Here is a 14,474-nt window from a genome sequence, read left to right as displayed (position 1 = left end):
TAAGGTTATAAAAAGGTATTATAGGTGAAATAATTGATACTTTTTTTTTTAACATGATCATTGTTAGACGTTATTCTGTCAAAAGGCCAAAGGAAGTCACCTGTTGACTTGCGAGGTTCCTGGCGGAGTCTGCCATCTTGGCGTAAGTCTTTGCACATTCCATGTCTGAAAACAGAAGTTACAGTTTAGATTTAATAATAATAATAATAATAATAATAATAATAATAACACATGCCATGTCTGAAAACAGAAGTTACAACAACAGTTTAGATCTAATAATAACACCTGTGTGAAGTGAGGGGGCGCTCTTTATCATCATACATCATCTCCATTCCGGCCAATCACAGCCTGTGTCCAGTTTTTTTTAACGTTGACACTATATGACGTAAAACTGGCCATTCATTATCAAGTTAAGGGATCAATATCTGGCTAGGTGGTCGTTGTAGGGAGATAGTTCACCGACAGTTTAAGCACAGAGGCGATATAACGCAGCCCTGAAGGTGAATTATATCCTGACAATGACCAGCTAACCAGATATTATCCCAGGGATTACATGTGGCTACCTAACAATAAATTAATAATGTGACCCAAAACACGAAAAACAAAAGTATTCCATGAGTTTGTGCCGGCTGCGTCTGGCCAGCTGCAGGGCTGTCGGAAAACAAGGAAGTGAGTTGATCAAATATAGAATCCATTTTCGGGTCTATCAATCTATCACACCTGGAAATAGGTGTGATAGCACCTGGTCTCAACCTGTCCTCTGTGACACCTGGTCTCAACCTGTCCTCTGTGACACCTGGTCTCAACCTGTCCTCTGTGACACCTGGTCTCAACCTGTCCTCTGTGACACCTGGTCTCAACCTGTCCTCTGTGACACCTGGTCTCAACCTGTCCTCTGTGACACCTGGTCTCAACCTGTCCTCTGTGACACCTGGTCTCAACCTGTCCTCTGTGACACCTGGTCTCAACCTGTCCTCTGTGACACCTGGTCTCAACCTGTCCTCTGTGACACCTGGTCTCAACCTGTCCTCTGTGACACCTGGTCTCAACCTGTCCTCTGTGACACCTGGTCTCAACCTGTCCTCTGATGGAGGCCTGGCTGAGCGCTCATGCCAAAGAAAAAACAAAAAAAAAGACAATCTGTGCCCGAAGCAAAACATGACAAAGTGTTTCCCTTTCACTGACACACACACGCACGCACGCACGCACGCACGCGCGCACGCTGAGCAAATACAAGATGAATGCCTGTCAAGTTGACGTCAGGCCGTGAATCAACAGCCGTGAATGTGCCACGGATGATGCAAGTGCAAATCTTTAGGAATCTCTAGTGTTGTGATAAACGTGAGTCCAAAGGTAAGAGCTTAAAGGACCACTTTAGTTTTTTTCAACCAAGGTTAATGTTTTAGGTTGTTATTAGAGAAAGTAAAAGTTGAGTGTTAATTTGTTTTTCATTTGCTGTTTTCTTTCGTTTAAGGGATTTTAGCTGTTTTTGACAGGGGGGGCGGGGGCATTCGAGCATGGGGCTAAATATGTATCTTTTTACACAATTGCATGGTGATTAATTTTTTTATGCTTTACTATAGTCCTAATAAACTCCAGGAAATTACATCTGGCCACAGAAGATCACAGGATTCTACTGAATGTAAAGGTAGCCTACTGGGGGAAGGCATATACTGTGTGTAGAGGCTCAATATGTCAGTTTGACACATTCAGTAGATCCCGTGATCTTTTGTGGCCAGATGTAATTTCTTGGGGTTTATAAGGACTATATTAAATAATAAAAAAATAAATCGCTATAAGATGTTGTACAAAAATACATATTTAGCCCCATGCTCGAATGTCCAGTGTGTGGAGCGTTCCAGTGACTCCAGCACCACAACTGTAAGCATTCATTAAAGTTGAATGCTCAAATCACTGGAAACAAAGGCAGCGCGCGCACACACACACACACACACACACACACACACACACACACACACACACACACACACACACACACCTCGCGTTCTGCCGTGACGTACATTTGTGGGCAGGGTCAGACTCACCCACACCCAGACTCTTGTCCACCCTGGGGTCAGAGGTCAGGTTATAGTGGTTATATAGGGGGTCAGACTCACCCACACCCAGCCTCTTGTCCACCCAGGGGTCAGAGGTCAGGTTATAGGGGTTATATAGGGGGTCAGACTCACCCACGCCCAGCCTCTTGTCCACCCAGGCCAGTATAAAGCGGTCAGACTCACCCACACCCAGCCTCTTGTCAGTATAAAGGCGTCAGACAGACTCACCCACACCCAGCCTCTGGTCCACCCAGGCCAGTATAAAGGGGTCAGACTCACCCACACCCAGCCTCTTGTCCACCCAGGTCAGTATAAAGGGGTCAGACTCACCCACACCCAGCCTCTTGTCAGTATAAAGGCGTCAGACTCACCCACACCCAGCCTCTTGTCCACCCAGGCCAGCAGCTCCTTGGTGTACTTGGACCAGGCCTTGGCGTAGCGCAGCGCCGACTCCACGCCGCCGTCTCTCCCGTGGAGGGCCTCGTCCACGCCGCCGCCGCCGCCGTCCCCCCCCGCCGCGGACGACCCCCGCGGCGGCGGCGGGCTGGGGCTCTCCTCCCGCCCGGCGGGCGACCCCGCCGCGCGCAGCAGCAGACAGGTCGCAGCGGGACACGCAGCACACGCCGGCCCTGCAGACAACACGCCAGAGGACGAAGAGGAGACCCCGTACATCAGCCGCTGAAGCAAGGGTCTCCACATGGTGGCGCCGTTCAGCTCGCCGCCCCCCCCTCCCTCCACACCTGCAGCGCAGCGGACTTGTGTGTGTGTGTGTGTGAGAGTGAATGAACGTGTGTCTGAGAGTGTGTGTGTGTGTGTGTGTGTGCTGACCTTGCGCAGAGGGACACCTAGCTAGCCGCTAACGGTAACACCCCGCTGAAGGTAATTCCTTCTGACAGGAGGGTTGACTGAACGGCTATGGCTGTGATTAACCCCTTCTGGGCGGGAACCCCTTTTGGTGGCGTTAGCATTACGTTGTGCTTTTTTAGCTATTTAAAAAAAAATAGCAGATCTACAAAGCTCGTAGCGCGCCACCGAGTGGCGCGCTGAAAAATCGAAGAGCGACTGACGTATATAGAAAGACATTTAGACATTTAGAGTCTGATCTCGGGTCAGAATGGAAAACTGTCAGGACGTAGGAGACGTGTTTAGAAGCTGATCTCAGGTCAGAACGGGTTAATGGGAGGCTAAGCTCTCGCTCTGGATCTGCACGGCATGGCCACTCTCTCCTTTACCCCGCGTAACCCCGTGCACGTACACACACTCACACACACACGTATATGCACACTCACACACACACGTATATGCACACTCACACACACACGTACGCACACTCACACACACACTCACACACACACACGTACGCACACTCACACACACACTCACACACACACGTACGCACACTCACACACACACTCACACACACACACGTACGCACACTCACACACACACTCACACACACACGTACGCACACACTCGCACACACGTTGCACAGAGAGGAGTGCAAACGAGACATCAGTAAATCAGGGTGTGTGCGTTTGTGTGTGCACGTGCATAAGAAGGAGGGTAACTGCTATGCAACTTGCATGTCGTTTTCCACAAACGTTTACTTTTCGCGATTCCGATTTTAAAAAATGGCAAAAGGATGGCAGATCCGCAAGCTCGGAATGCGTCGCGGTTTTCGTGCCGCATTCTTGTAGATCTGCTACTTTTTGCTGCTTTTGTGTGACGCTGTGGTCAGTGTGACCAGGACACAGACAGATCTCCATATATGGACACAGACACTGTTAAAACGGGTGCTATGACAAGTTGACAACGGGTATTATTGGGTTCCCGAGTAGGCTAGTCTAGTGCACTTCAACTAGAGATGTAACGATACTGTATCAGTATCGGCCCTTATTTGTCATATCGGCTCATATCGGTATCAGCGAATATGCCAGTCTAAACAGCAATAATCTGCTATTAGACATCCAACAAAACATTAGTTATAAATGGTATAATAATTAACGTTATTTTAGCGTTCTAAGTTTAGCCTAGACGTTGATTAGATTAGATATTATGTCAAATAACATAGACGTTGAAACGACGCACGTTCACTGTGTGTGAAACATAAAAAGCGGAGTGCACCACATCAGGCCCTACCTGGCGGATCATCTTTCTCCGGACCGGATCCTCCACATTCCACAGAGAGGTTCTCAAAAGACTGGAAAGCGAAACAAAACGAGGAGACGTTTTTACAGAACAGAGAGATCAGGGGTGGGCAACTGGCGGCGGCGGCCCCCACCTTCACTTAAACACCATCATTAAACATTAAAGGGACACTTCACCCTTTTTGCAAAAAAATATATGTTAATGACGTTTAGAAGCTTTAGAACACTTTCCTGGGGGTCTTTATGTGTGTAATAATATGTGGTTTTAGATATTTTAGATTGTAGCAGTGAGCCTGTTGTCTCTGATGTCATGGACACTGGTCTCACTACCTTCCTGGACTACAATTCCCATAATTATTTGGTGCACTGCTCCTCCTTGTGGATAGGGGGAGAGCTGTCTTACTGAGACAACATGTAGTCCAGGAAGGAATAGCAGATATACTGGCCCATACTGGTGATGGGACCCACTACTCACCCTGCTTCTCTTCTTAGCCAGGGGGGTCCCCAACGCCGTCAGGGGGGTCCCCAACGCCGATCCGTTCTCTACATCTCCCATAAGGAAGTCTGACACCCTGGTAGAGGCATGCGCACACACACACACACACGCACACGCATGCACACACACACACACAAACACACAAACACAACAAAGCGTTAAAGGACTAGACACAGGATGGAGACATTATGGGCTGTATTTCTGCGTGTCTTAAGTACCAGGTCTTATTACTTAACTCATTCTGACCTGAGATCAGATTCTAAAAATGTTCTTCTACATCCCGACAGTTTCAGTCGTTCTTCGATTTCTTTCAAAAACAGCAGACCTACAAGCTCATATAGCGCGCCACTCGGTGGCGCGCTATATGAGCTTGTAGATCTGCTGTTTTTCAATAGCTATAAAGCATAGCATAATGCTATAACACCGAAAGGGGTTCCCGCCCCAAAATGGGTTAACTTCAGACCTGGAGGCATGATCAATGCCATTTGGCTATTCTGAGCATTGACCACGCAGCTACGCGTGCATGCGTACGTGCGTGCGTGCGTGCGCGTGCGTGCGTGCGTGTGCGTGCGTGCGTGCGTGTGCACGTGTGTGTGTGTGTGTGCGTGTGTACGTGCACCACTCACACATTGCCGAAGGTGAAGGCCAAGGTGTCGATGGAGCTGTAGATCTCACTGAACAGATTCCTCTGGTTCTCCTCAGACACCTCCTTGAAGTTCACCCCTAGAGAGAGAGAGACCTTAGGTTTACTATAGAGAGAGAGAGACCTTAGAGAGAGAGACCTTAGGTTTACTATAGAGAGAGAGAGAGACCTTAGAGAGAGAGACCTTAGGTTTACTATAGAGAGAGAGACCTTAGAGAGAGAGACCTTAGGTTTACTATAGAGAGAGAGAGACCTTAGAGAGAGAGACCTTAGGTTTACTATAGAGAGAGAGAGAGACCTTAGAGAGAGAGACCTTAGGTTTACTATAGAGAGAGAGACCTTAGGTTTACTATAGAGAGAGAGACCTTAGAGAGAGAGACCTTATGTTTACTATAGAGAGAGAGACCTTAGAGAGAGAGACCTTAGGTTTACTATAGAGAGAGAGAGACCTTAGAGAGAGAGACCTTAGGTTTACTATAGAGAGAGAGACCTTAGGTTTACTATAGAGAGAGAGACCTTAGAGAGAGAGAGACCTTAGGTTTACTATAGAGAGAGAGACCTTAGGTTTACTATAGAGAGAGAGACCTTAGAGAGAGAGACCTTAGGTTTACTATAGAGAGAGAGACCTTATGTTTACTATAGAGAGAGAGACCTTAGAGAGAGAGACCTTAGGTTTACTATAGAGAGAGAGACCTTAGAGAGAGAGACCTTAGGTTTACTATAGAGAGAGAGAGACCTTAGAGAGAGAGACCTTAGGTTTACTATAGAGAGAGAGACCTTAGGTTTACTATAGAGAGAGAGACCTTAGAGAGAGAGAGACCTTAGGTTTACTATAGAGAGAGAGAGACCTTAGAGAGAGAGACCTTAGGTTTACTATAGAGAGAGAGACCTTAGAGAGAGAGACCTTAGGTTTACTATAGAGAGAGAGACCTTAGAGAGAGAGACCTTAGGTTTACTATAGAGAGAGAGAGACCTTAGAGAGAGAGACCTTAGGTTTACTATAGAGAGAGAGAGACCTTAGAGAGAGAGACCTTAGGTTTACTATAGAGAGAGAGACCTTAGGTCAAAGAAAAACTCCAGATAATGCATGCAGAGCGGAACTTGGCCAATTCCCTCTTCTAATTAACATCCAGAAAAGAGCATTCAAATTCCATAAGCACCTTGAAAATAGTGACCCCACCTCCTACCATCACCAGGCCTTACAATGCCAAGAGGAGACCATGAGCAGGAGTCCCCTCAGTCTTATAGCCCCACCACCCCTCCCCTGACTAAAACAACCTCCACTAACCAAAAAATGCTTTTTTCTACGCAGCCACTACTCTGTGGAATGCACTCCCTCCAGCCCTGAAATCCCTAAATTCTATTGCAATATTTAGGAAAGACCTGAAATCATGTCTCCATCTACACACTCTCTGGTCATAGTTAGCTTCCGACCCCGGATAGCCCATCTCCCATGCTCAGGACTATTCTCCCAGGGTACCTCTTGTCCTATGTATATAGCTCCCAGCCTTATATATAAGGATTATTTATTATATGTTCCATGGTTGTTTTGTCTGTACAGTATGTATGTGTATAGTTTCATGTTACAAAGTGGACCACAATGGAAACAAGCGAAGGCTTTTTTGTGTCTAAGTCCATTTGGCGTTTTTTTAAATGATGTCATTTTTCTGTAATTTTCTTAAACTGCCAATAAAGTATTCTATCTATGTATAAATTATCAAAATGCAACAAGGACATTATATCACATATTGGAAAAACACAACAAAAACCCAAAGTAAATTAGAATGCTATTTGGCCCTCGACCGAGAATGCACAGTGGCAAAACTACCTGACCACTGTTATACTGATCCAAACTACCTGACCACTGTTATACTGATCCAAACTACCTGACCACTGTTACTGATCCAAACTACCTGACCACTGTTACTGATCCAAACTACCTGACCACTGTTATACTGATCCAAACTACCTGACCACTGTTACTGATCCAAACTACCTGACCACTGTTATACTGATCCAAACTACCTGACCACTGTTATACTGATCCAAACATTCCATTACTAATGAAGTCAAAGCAACAGGCCTGAAGTCATTTAAATATGAAACCCAGATATGAAACCCAGATGCCAACAGGTTGAATCACATGAGGTGTGACTCATGGTGACCTCGTTGTGAATGGGAACAAAGCAGTGAGTCACAGCGAGGACATCTTCCTCTCTCTGGCATGTCGTGTACTGTGGGAATCATCTCTCTTCCTCTCTCTGGCATGTCGTGTACTGTGGGAATCATCTCTCTCTTCCTCTCTGGCATGTCGTGTACTGTGGGAATCATCTCTCTTCCTCTCTCTGGCATGTCGTGTACTGTGGGAATCATCTCTCTTCTTCTCTGGCATGTCGTGTACTGTGGGAATCATCTCTCTCTTCCTCTCTCTGGCATGTCGTGTACTGTGGGAATCATCTCTCTCTTCCTCTCTCTGGCATGTCGTGTACTGTGGGAATCATCTCTCTTCCTCTCTCTGGCATGTCGTGTACTGTGGGAATCATCTCTCTCTTCCTCTCCCTGGCATGTCGTGTACTGTGGGAATCATCTCTCTTCCTCTCCCTGGCATGTCGTGTACTGTGGGAATCATCTCTCTTCCTCTCTCTGGCATGTCGTGTACTGTGGGAATCATCTCTCTTCCTCTCTCTGGCATGTCGTGTACTGTGGGAATCATCTCTCTCTTCCTCTCCCTGGCATGTCGTGTACTGTGGGAATCATCTCTCTTCCTCTCTCTGGCATGTCGTGTACTGTGGGAATCATCTCTCTCTTCTTCCCTGGCATGTCGTGTACTGTGGGAATCATCTCTCTCTTCCTCTCTCTGGCATGTCGTGTACTGTGGGAATCATCTCTCTATTCCTCTCTCTGGCATGTCGTGTACTGTGGGAATCATCTCTCTTCCTCTCTCTGGCATGTCGTGTACTGTGGGAATCATCTCTCTTCCTCTCCCTGGCATGTCGTGTACTGTGGGAATCATCTCTCTCTTCCTCTCCCTGGCATGTCGTGTACTGTGGGAATCATCTCTCTTCCTCTCTCTGGCATGTCGTGTACTGTGGGAATCATCTCTCTCTTCCTCTCTCTGGCATGTCGTGTACTGTGGGAATCATCTCTCTCTTCCTCTCCCTGGCATGTCGTGTACTGTGGGAATCATCTCTCTTCTTCTCTGGCATGTCGTGTACTGTGGGAATCATCTCTCTCTTCTTCTCTGGCATGTCGTGTACTGTGGGAATCATCTCTCTCTTCTTCTCTGGCATGTCGTGTACTGTGGGAATCATCTCTCTCTTCCTCTCCCTGGCATGTCGTGTACTGTGGGAATCATCTCTCTCTTCCTCTCTCTGGCATGTCGTGTACTGTGGGAATCATCTCTCTCTTCCTCTCTCTGGCATGTCGTGTACTGTGGGAATCATCTCTCTCTTCCTCTCTCTGGCATGTCGTGTACTGTGGGAATCATCTCTATATTCCTCTCCCTGGCATGTCGTGTACTGTGGGAATCATCTCTCTTCCTCTCCCTGGCATGTCGTGTACTGTGGGAATCATCTCTCTTCCTCTCTCTGGCATGTCGTGTACTGTGGGAATCATCTCTCTCTTCTTCTCTGGCATGTCGTGTACTGTGGGAATCATCTCTCTCTTCTTCTCTGGCATGTCGTGTACTGTGGGAATCATCTCTATATTCCTCTCTCTGGCATGTCGTGTACTGTGGGAATCATCTCTATATTCCTCTCTCTGGCATGTCGTGTACTGTGGGAATCATCTCTCTTCCTCTCTCTGGCATGTCGTGTACTGTGGGAATCATCTCTCTCTTCCTCTCTCTGGCATGTCGTGTACTGTGGGAATCATCTCTCTCTTCCTCTCTCTGGCATGTCGTGTACTGTGGGAATCATCTCTCTCTTCCTCTCTCTGGCATGTCGTGTACTGTGGGAATCATCTCTCTTCCTCTCTCTGGCATGTCGTGTACTGTGGGAATCATCTCTCTCTTCCTCTCTCTGGCATGTCGTGTACTGTGGGAATCATCTCTCTTCCTCTCTCTGGCATGTCGTGTACTGTGGGAATCATCTCTATATTCCTCTCTCTGGCATGTCGTGTACTGTGGGAATCATCTCTATATTCCTCTCTCTGGCATGTCGTGTACTGTGGGAATCATCTCTCTTCTTCTCCCTGGCATGTCGTGTACTGTGGGAATCATCTCTCTCTTCCTCTCTCTGGCATGTCGTGTACTGTGGGAATCATCTCTCTCTTCCTCTCTCTGGCATGTCGTGTACTGTGGGAATCATCTCTCTTCCTCTCTCTGGCATGTCGTGTACTGTGGGAATCATCTCTCTCTTCCTCTCTCTGGCATGTCGTGTACTGTGGGAATCATCTCTCTCTTCCTCTCTCTGGCATGTCGTGTACTGTGGGAATCATCTCTCTCTTCCTCTCTCTGGCATGTCGTGTACTGTGGGAATCATCTCTCTTCCTCTCTCTGGCATGTCGTGTACTGTGGGAATCATCTCTCTTCCTCTCCCTGGCATGTCGTGTACTGTGGGAATCATCTCTCTTCCTCTCTCTGGCATGTCGTGTACTGTGGGAATCATCTCTCTCTTCCTCTCCCTGGCATGTCGTGTACTGTGGGAATCATCTCTATATTCCTCTCTCTGGCATGTCGTGTACTGTGGGAATCATCTCTCTTCCTCTCCCTGGCATGTCGTGTACTGTGGGAATCATCTCTCTCTTCCTCTCCCTGGCATGTCGTGTACTGTGGGAATCATCTCTCTCTTCCTCTCTCTGGCATGTCGTGTACTGTGGGAATCATCTCTCTCTTCCTCTCTCTGGCATGACGTGTACTGTGGGAATCATCTCTCTTCCTCTCTCTGGCATGTCGTGTACTGTGGGAATCATCTACTGTATCTTCCTCTCCCTGGCATGTCGTGCAGTGTTGTGTTTTTGGCAGCAAATTTCAATTTTAGTTTTAATCATAGTCTCTTGAATAGTTTTCACTTAGTTTTAGTCACATTTTAGTCACCTGGAACGTTCTAGTGTTTAGTCTAGTTTTAGTCGACTAAATCTACAGGCGATTTAGTCGACTAAAATGTGTTTTTGACAGGCCTTGATGTCGTTGTAATGACATATGTTACACTTTGGTTGCATGCTGAAAATAGCATTTCAGCACGCAACCCAGCATAAAACTGGATCTCTTGTCCACTAGTCCCTTCCTAACATTTTAGTCTAGTTTTTATTTGTTGACGAAATTGTCAGTATATTAAGTCTTAGTTTTAGTCACCATAGATTCGTCATGTCTGTAATCAGCATTCACATGACATTAGTTTAATATGTCAATATAAACATGTCTGTAATCAGCATTCACATGACATTAGTTTAATATGTCAATATAAACATGTCTGTAATCAGCATTCACATGACATTAGTTTAATATGTCAATATAAACATGTCTGTAATCAGCTTTCACATGACATTAGTTTAATATATTTTAAAAGGGGAAACCCCAAAATAATCAGAATTTGAAAAGGGGAAACCCTCACAAGCACTTGAGACGTCACCCTTTGTTTGACTCGGTATAGACAAATATTGTGGTGGTGGGAAATAAAGCAGATCTACAAGCTCACAACCCCCTTCGCAAACACTGAAGTTCAGCTTGAGTGGGTGAACTTGAGGTCCTCTGTATTTGAGCCCCCCCCCCCATCCTCCCCATCATGTGGAGACCCTCTGGGGGGTCCCGAAACCATCACCAAAATCATAAGTTCTCCACAGTAATTCGAACAGCAGCAAAACCTCCAAGGGTTCCTAAGAGAGTTCAACTATAGTGAACTCTCTCTTAGTGAACACACACACACACACACACACACACACACACACACACACACACACACACACACACACACACACACACACACAGTCACACACACACACACACACAGTCACACAGTCACACACACACAGTCACACAGAGTCACACACACACATGGTCACACACACACACACACACACACACACACACACAGTCACACAGTCACACAGTCACACACACAGTCACACACACACAGTCACACAGAGTCACACACACACATGGTCACACACACACACACACACACACAGTATAAACCCCTATATGTCATATAACTTACCCACACCTGTGTGGTATTCCTCTAAACTGAAGGCCCCTCCACGCCGTTTCCTTCCAGACGATCCAACGACAGTCTGACCACAAAACACAGACACGACCACGAACTCCACGACTATCTCTCTCTCTCTCTCTCTCTCTCTCTCTCTCTCTCTCTCTCTCTGACACAATGACCGCCAGGTCCCACGGTAACACAGACCAGGTTTTAACGTTGTGATTCTCCTTCGTATTCTCCGGGTTTGTCGTCGGGAACCAAAAACCAGAGTCTGTATCCTCCCGTTTCCCTCGTTCTATCCTCCCGTTTCCCTCGTTCTATCCTCCCGTTTCCCTCACGCCTCAGGACGGAGGAAACCTCTGGCGATCATCGTCATCATAATCATCAACAACCGCCGCTCCAGATCTCCTCCCGAACTTCAAGTCAGAGGAGGAGACGTTTAAAAAAAACCTCTCTCTCTCTCTCTCTATGTCTCTCTCTCTCTCTCTCCTGTAAAAGAGATAAGCTATACTATGTCGAACGCTGTACCCGCCCCCCCCTCCTCTATAGCGTGTGTTACGTACATCCCCCCCCCCCCCAACAGGACATCCTGAGCCTCTCTAGAAACACAATGCCAACACCCCCCCCCCCACCACTACACCACTCGCTGCTAAAACCTGGAAGTTACATCATCGGGTAAAAATGGCATTGTTTCACTGGGGGGGGGGGGGGGGGGGAGAGAGAGAGAGAGAGAGAGAGAGAGAGAGAGAGAGAGAGAGAGAGAGCACCACACTATTGTCAGATAGAGAAGAGCCCCCCCCCCACACACACACACGACCGAAACACGTAATATATTGATGGTCACTTGGTCAGGGCTGGGAGGGGGAGGGGTGGGGAGGGGGCGGGGAGGGGGGGTTATGACAGAGTACAGTATACACAGTACAGTAACATCTATCTATGCTTTCCACCACTGATAATAGGCCCGTTCCCAAAGTAGGAAGTGTTCCAGGGGGTTCCTAGGGGTCCCAGGGGGTCCCTAGGGGTCCCCAGGGGTCCACAGGGGTTCCTAGGGGTCCCCAGGGGGTTCCTAGGGGTCCCCAGGGGTCCCCAGGGGGTTCCTAGGGGTCCCAGGGGGTCCCTAGGGGTCCCCAGGGGTCCACAGGGGGTTCCTAGGGGTCCCCAGGGGGTTCCTAGGGGTCCCCAGGGGGTCCCTAGGGGTCCCCAGGGGGTTCCTAGGGGTCCCCAGGGGGTCCCTAGGGGTCCCCAGGGGGTTCAATGACAATAGTCAGTAGTAAATGACAATAGTCCAAATGGAACGTCCATTTGTAGAGAAAGTCCTTCCCAGTTCCCTCCGAAAGCAGCAATAACCCATTATATTACATTATATTACATTATATTATTATATTCTACATTCTGTGGTACAATCACCTGCCAGGATCATTTCACTATCACATTACATAGTGAAGAGCCGCCCCTGTGTGTGTGTGTGTGTGTGCCTGTGTGTGTGTGTGTGTGTGTGTGTGTTTGTTCAGCCCAATCTCTAAACATGCAGCAGGTCAGTGAGTGAGAGTGGACTGACTCCAGGTCAGTGTGTGTGTGTGTGTGTGCGTGCATGTGTGCGTGTGTGTGTGCATGTGTGCGTGTGCGTGCGTGTGTATATGTGTATGCGAGTGTGTGTGTGTATGCGTGTGTATGCGTGTGTATGCGTGTGTGCGTGTGCGTGTGTGCGTGTGTGTGTGTGTGTGTGTGGTGGTCATCATCAGCACAGTGTGAACCTCTGGCCACCTAGTGGCAGAAATAAAGCTTTACACCCTTAATGTTATTAACCCCTTATTGTTGCTCGTTTCGGTCACTTAAAAGCAGCGCTTCTCAAAGCTGACCATGTTGAGGACCCCCAGGGACCCCCAGGGACCCCCAGGGACCCCCACATTAACATACTGGCCCAGGGACCCCAGGGAACCCAAGGGACCCCCAGGGACCCCCACATTAACATACTGGCCCAGGGACCCCCAGGGACCCCCAGGGACCCCCACATTAACATACTGACCCAGGGACCCCCAGGGAACCCAAGGGACCCCCAGGGACCCCCACATTAACATACTGGCCCAGGGACCCCCAGGGACCCCCACATTAACTACTGACCCAGGGACCCCCAGGGACCCCCACATTAACATACTGGCCCAGGGACCCCCAGGGACCCCCAGGGACCCCACATTAACATACTGACCCAGGGACCCCCAGGGAACCCAAGGGACCCCCACATTAACATACTGGCCCAGGGACCCCCAGGGACCCCCAGGGACCCCCAGGGACCCCCACATTAACATACTGACCAGGGACCCCAGGGACCCCCACATTAACATACTGGCCCAGGGACCCCCACATTAACATACTGACCCAGGGACCCCAGGGACCCCCACATTAACATACTGGCCCAGGGACCCCCACATTAACATACTGGCCCAGGGACCCCCAGGGACCCCACATTAACATACTGGCCCAGGGACCCCCACATTAACATACTGGCCAGGGACCCCCAGGGACCCCCACCCAGGGATAAGAGTTTTACAGCCTTAGCAGTGATTCTCAACCATGTTCATTTCTAGGACCCCAGTTTGACCTGCATTAGACTACGGACCCCCCATTTGGTCCCATTCTGATCTCTGGGACCCCCCAAAGATAACTGTAGTATCACCAGTGTCCATTTAACTAATTACAGACCTGTAAGTGAGCACCGTTGTAGATCTGCTATTCTCAGCATGCGAGTGTAACATGACTTATACTGGATCTCTTGTCCACTGTACTTCCAACCTAACATTTTAGTCGAAATTGACGAAATTGACGAAGTGACAAAATTGTCATATATTTAGTCTAAAGCCCCATTCAGACCGAAGAAGCAGAAGCTAGCTTCTGCTTCGTGGTCCCATGTTATCTCTATGCAGAACAGCTTCTGCGTTTAAAAGCTGGAAGAATAGCTTTTTTTTGTTTTTGCGTTTTTTTTTTCTC

At 48.1% G+C, this 14,474-nt stretch overlaps 1 protein-coding gene across 1 annotated transcript in view; it reads right to left on the bottom strand.

Moving 5' to 3' along the window:
• LOC308336019 (rho GTPase-activating protein 29-like) overlaps positions 1-14,474 on the bottom strand; it is a gene marked incomplete at its 3' end in the record, with an annotated part of 63,581 nt that overhangs the window by 26,841 nt on the left and 22,266 nt on the right. Inside the window, exons 4-8 of the mRNA XM_080793261.1 lie at positions 5,327-5,423; positions 4,680-4,776; positions 4,197-4,257; positions 2,429-2,686; positions 101-165 (exon numbers count right to left, since the gene is read on the bottom strand). Coding sequence (XP_080649387.1) covers positions 101-165; positions 2,429-2,686; positions 4,197-4,257; positions 4,680-4,776; positions 5,327-5,423 — 578 coding nt within the window. The remainder of the gene's footprint in view (positions 1-100; positions 166-2,428; positions 2,687-4,196; positions 4,258-4,679; positions 4,777-5,326; positions 5,424-14,474) is intronic.

This window comes from Protomyctophum bolini (genome assembly GCF_963924005.1).
Source record: "Protomyctophum bolini genome assembly, chromosome: 21".
NCBI classification, from domain to species: Eukaryota; Metazoa; Chordata; class Actinopteri; order Myctophiformes; family Myctophidae; genus Protomyctophum; species Protomyctophum bolini.
The sequence above is the reverse complement of the archived record's forward strand: the minus strand, read 5'-3'. Positions and strand labels throughout refer to the sequence as shown.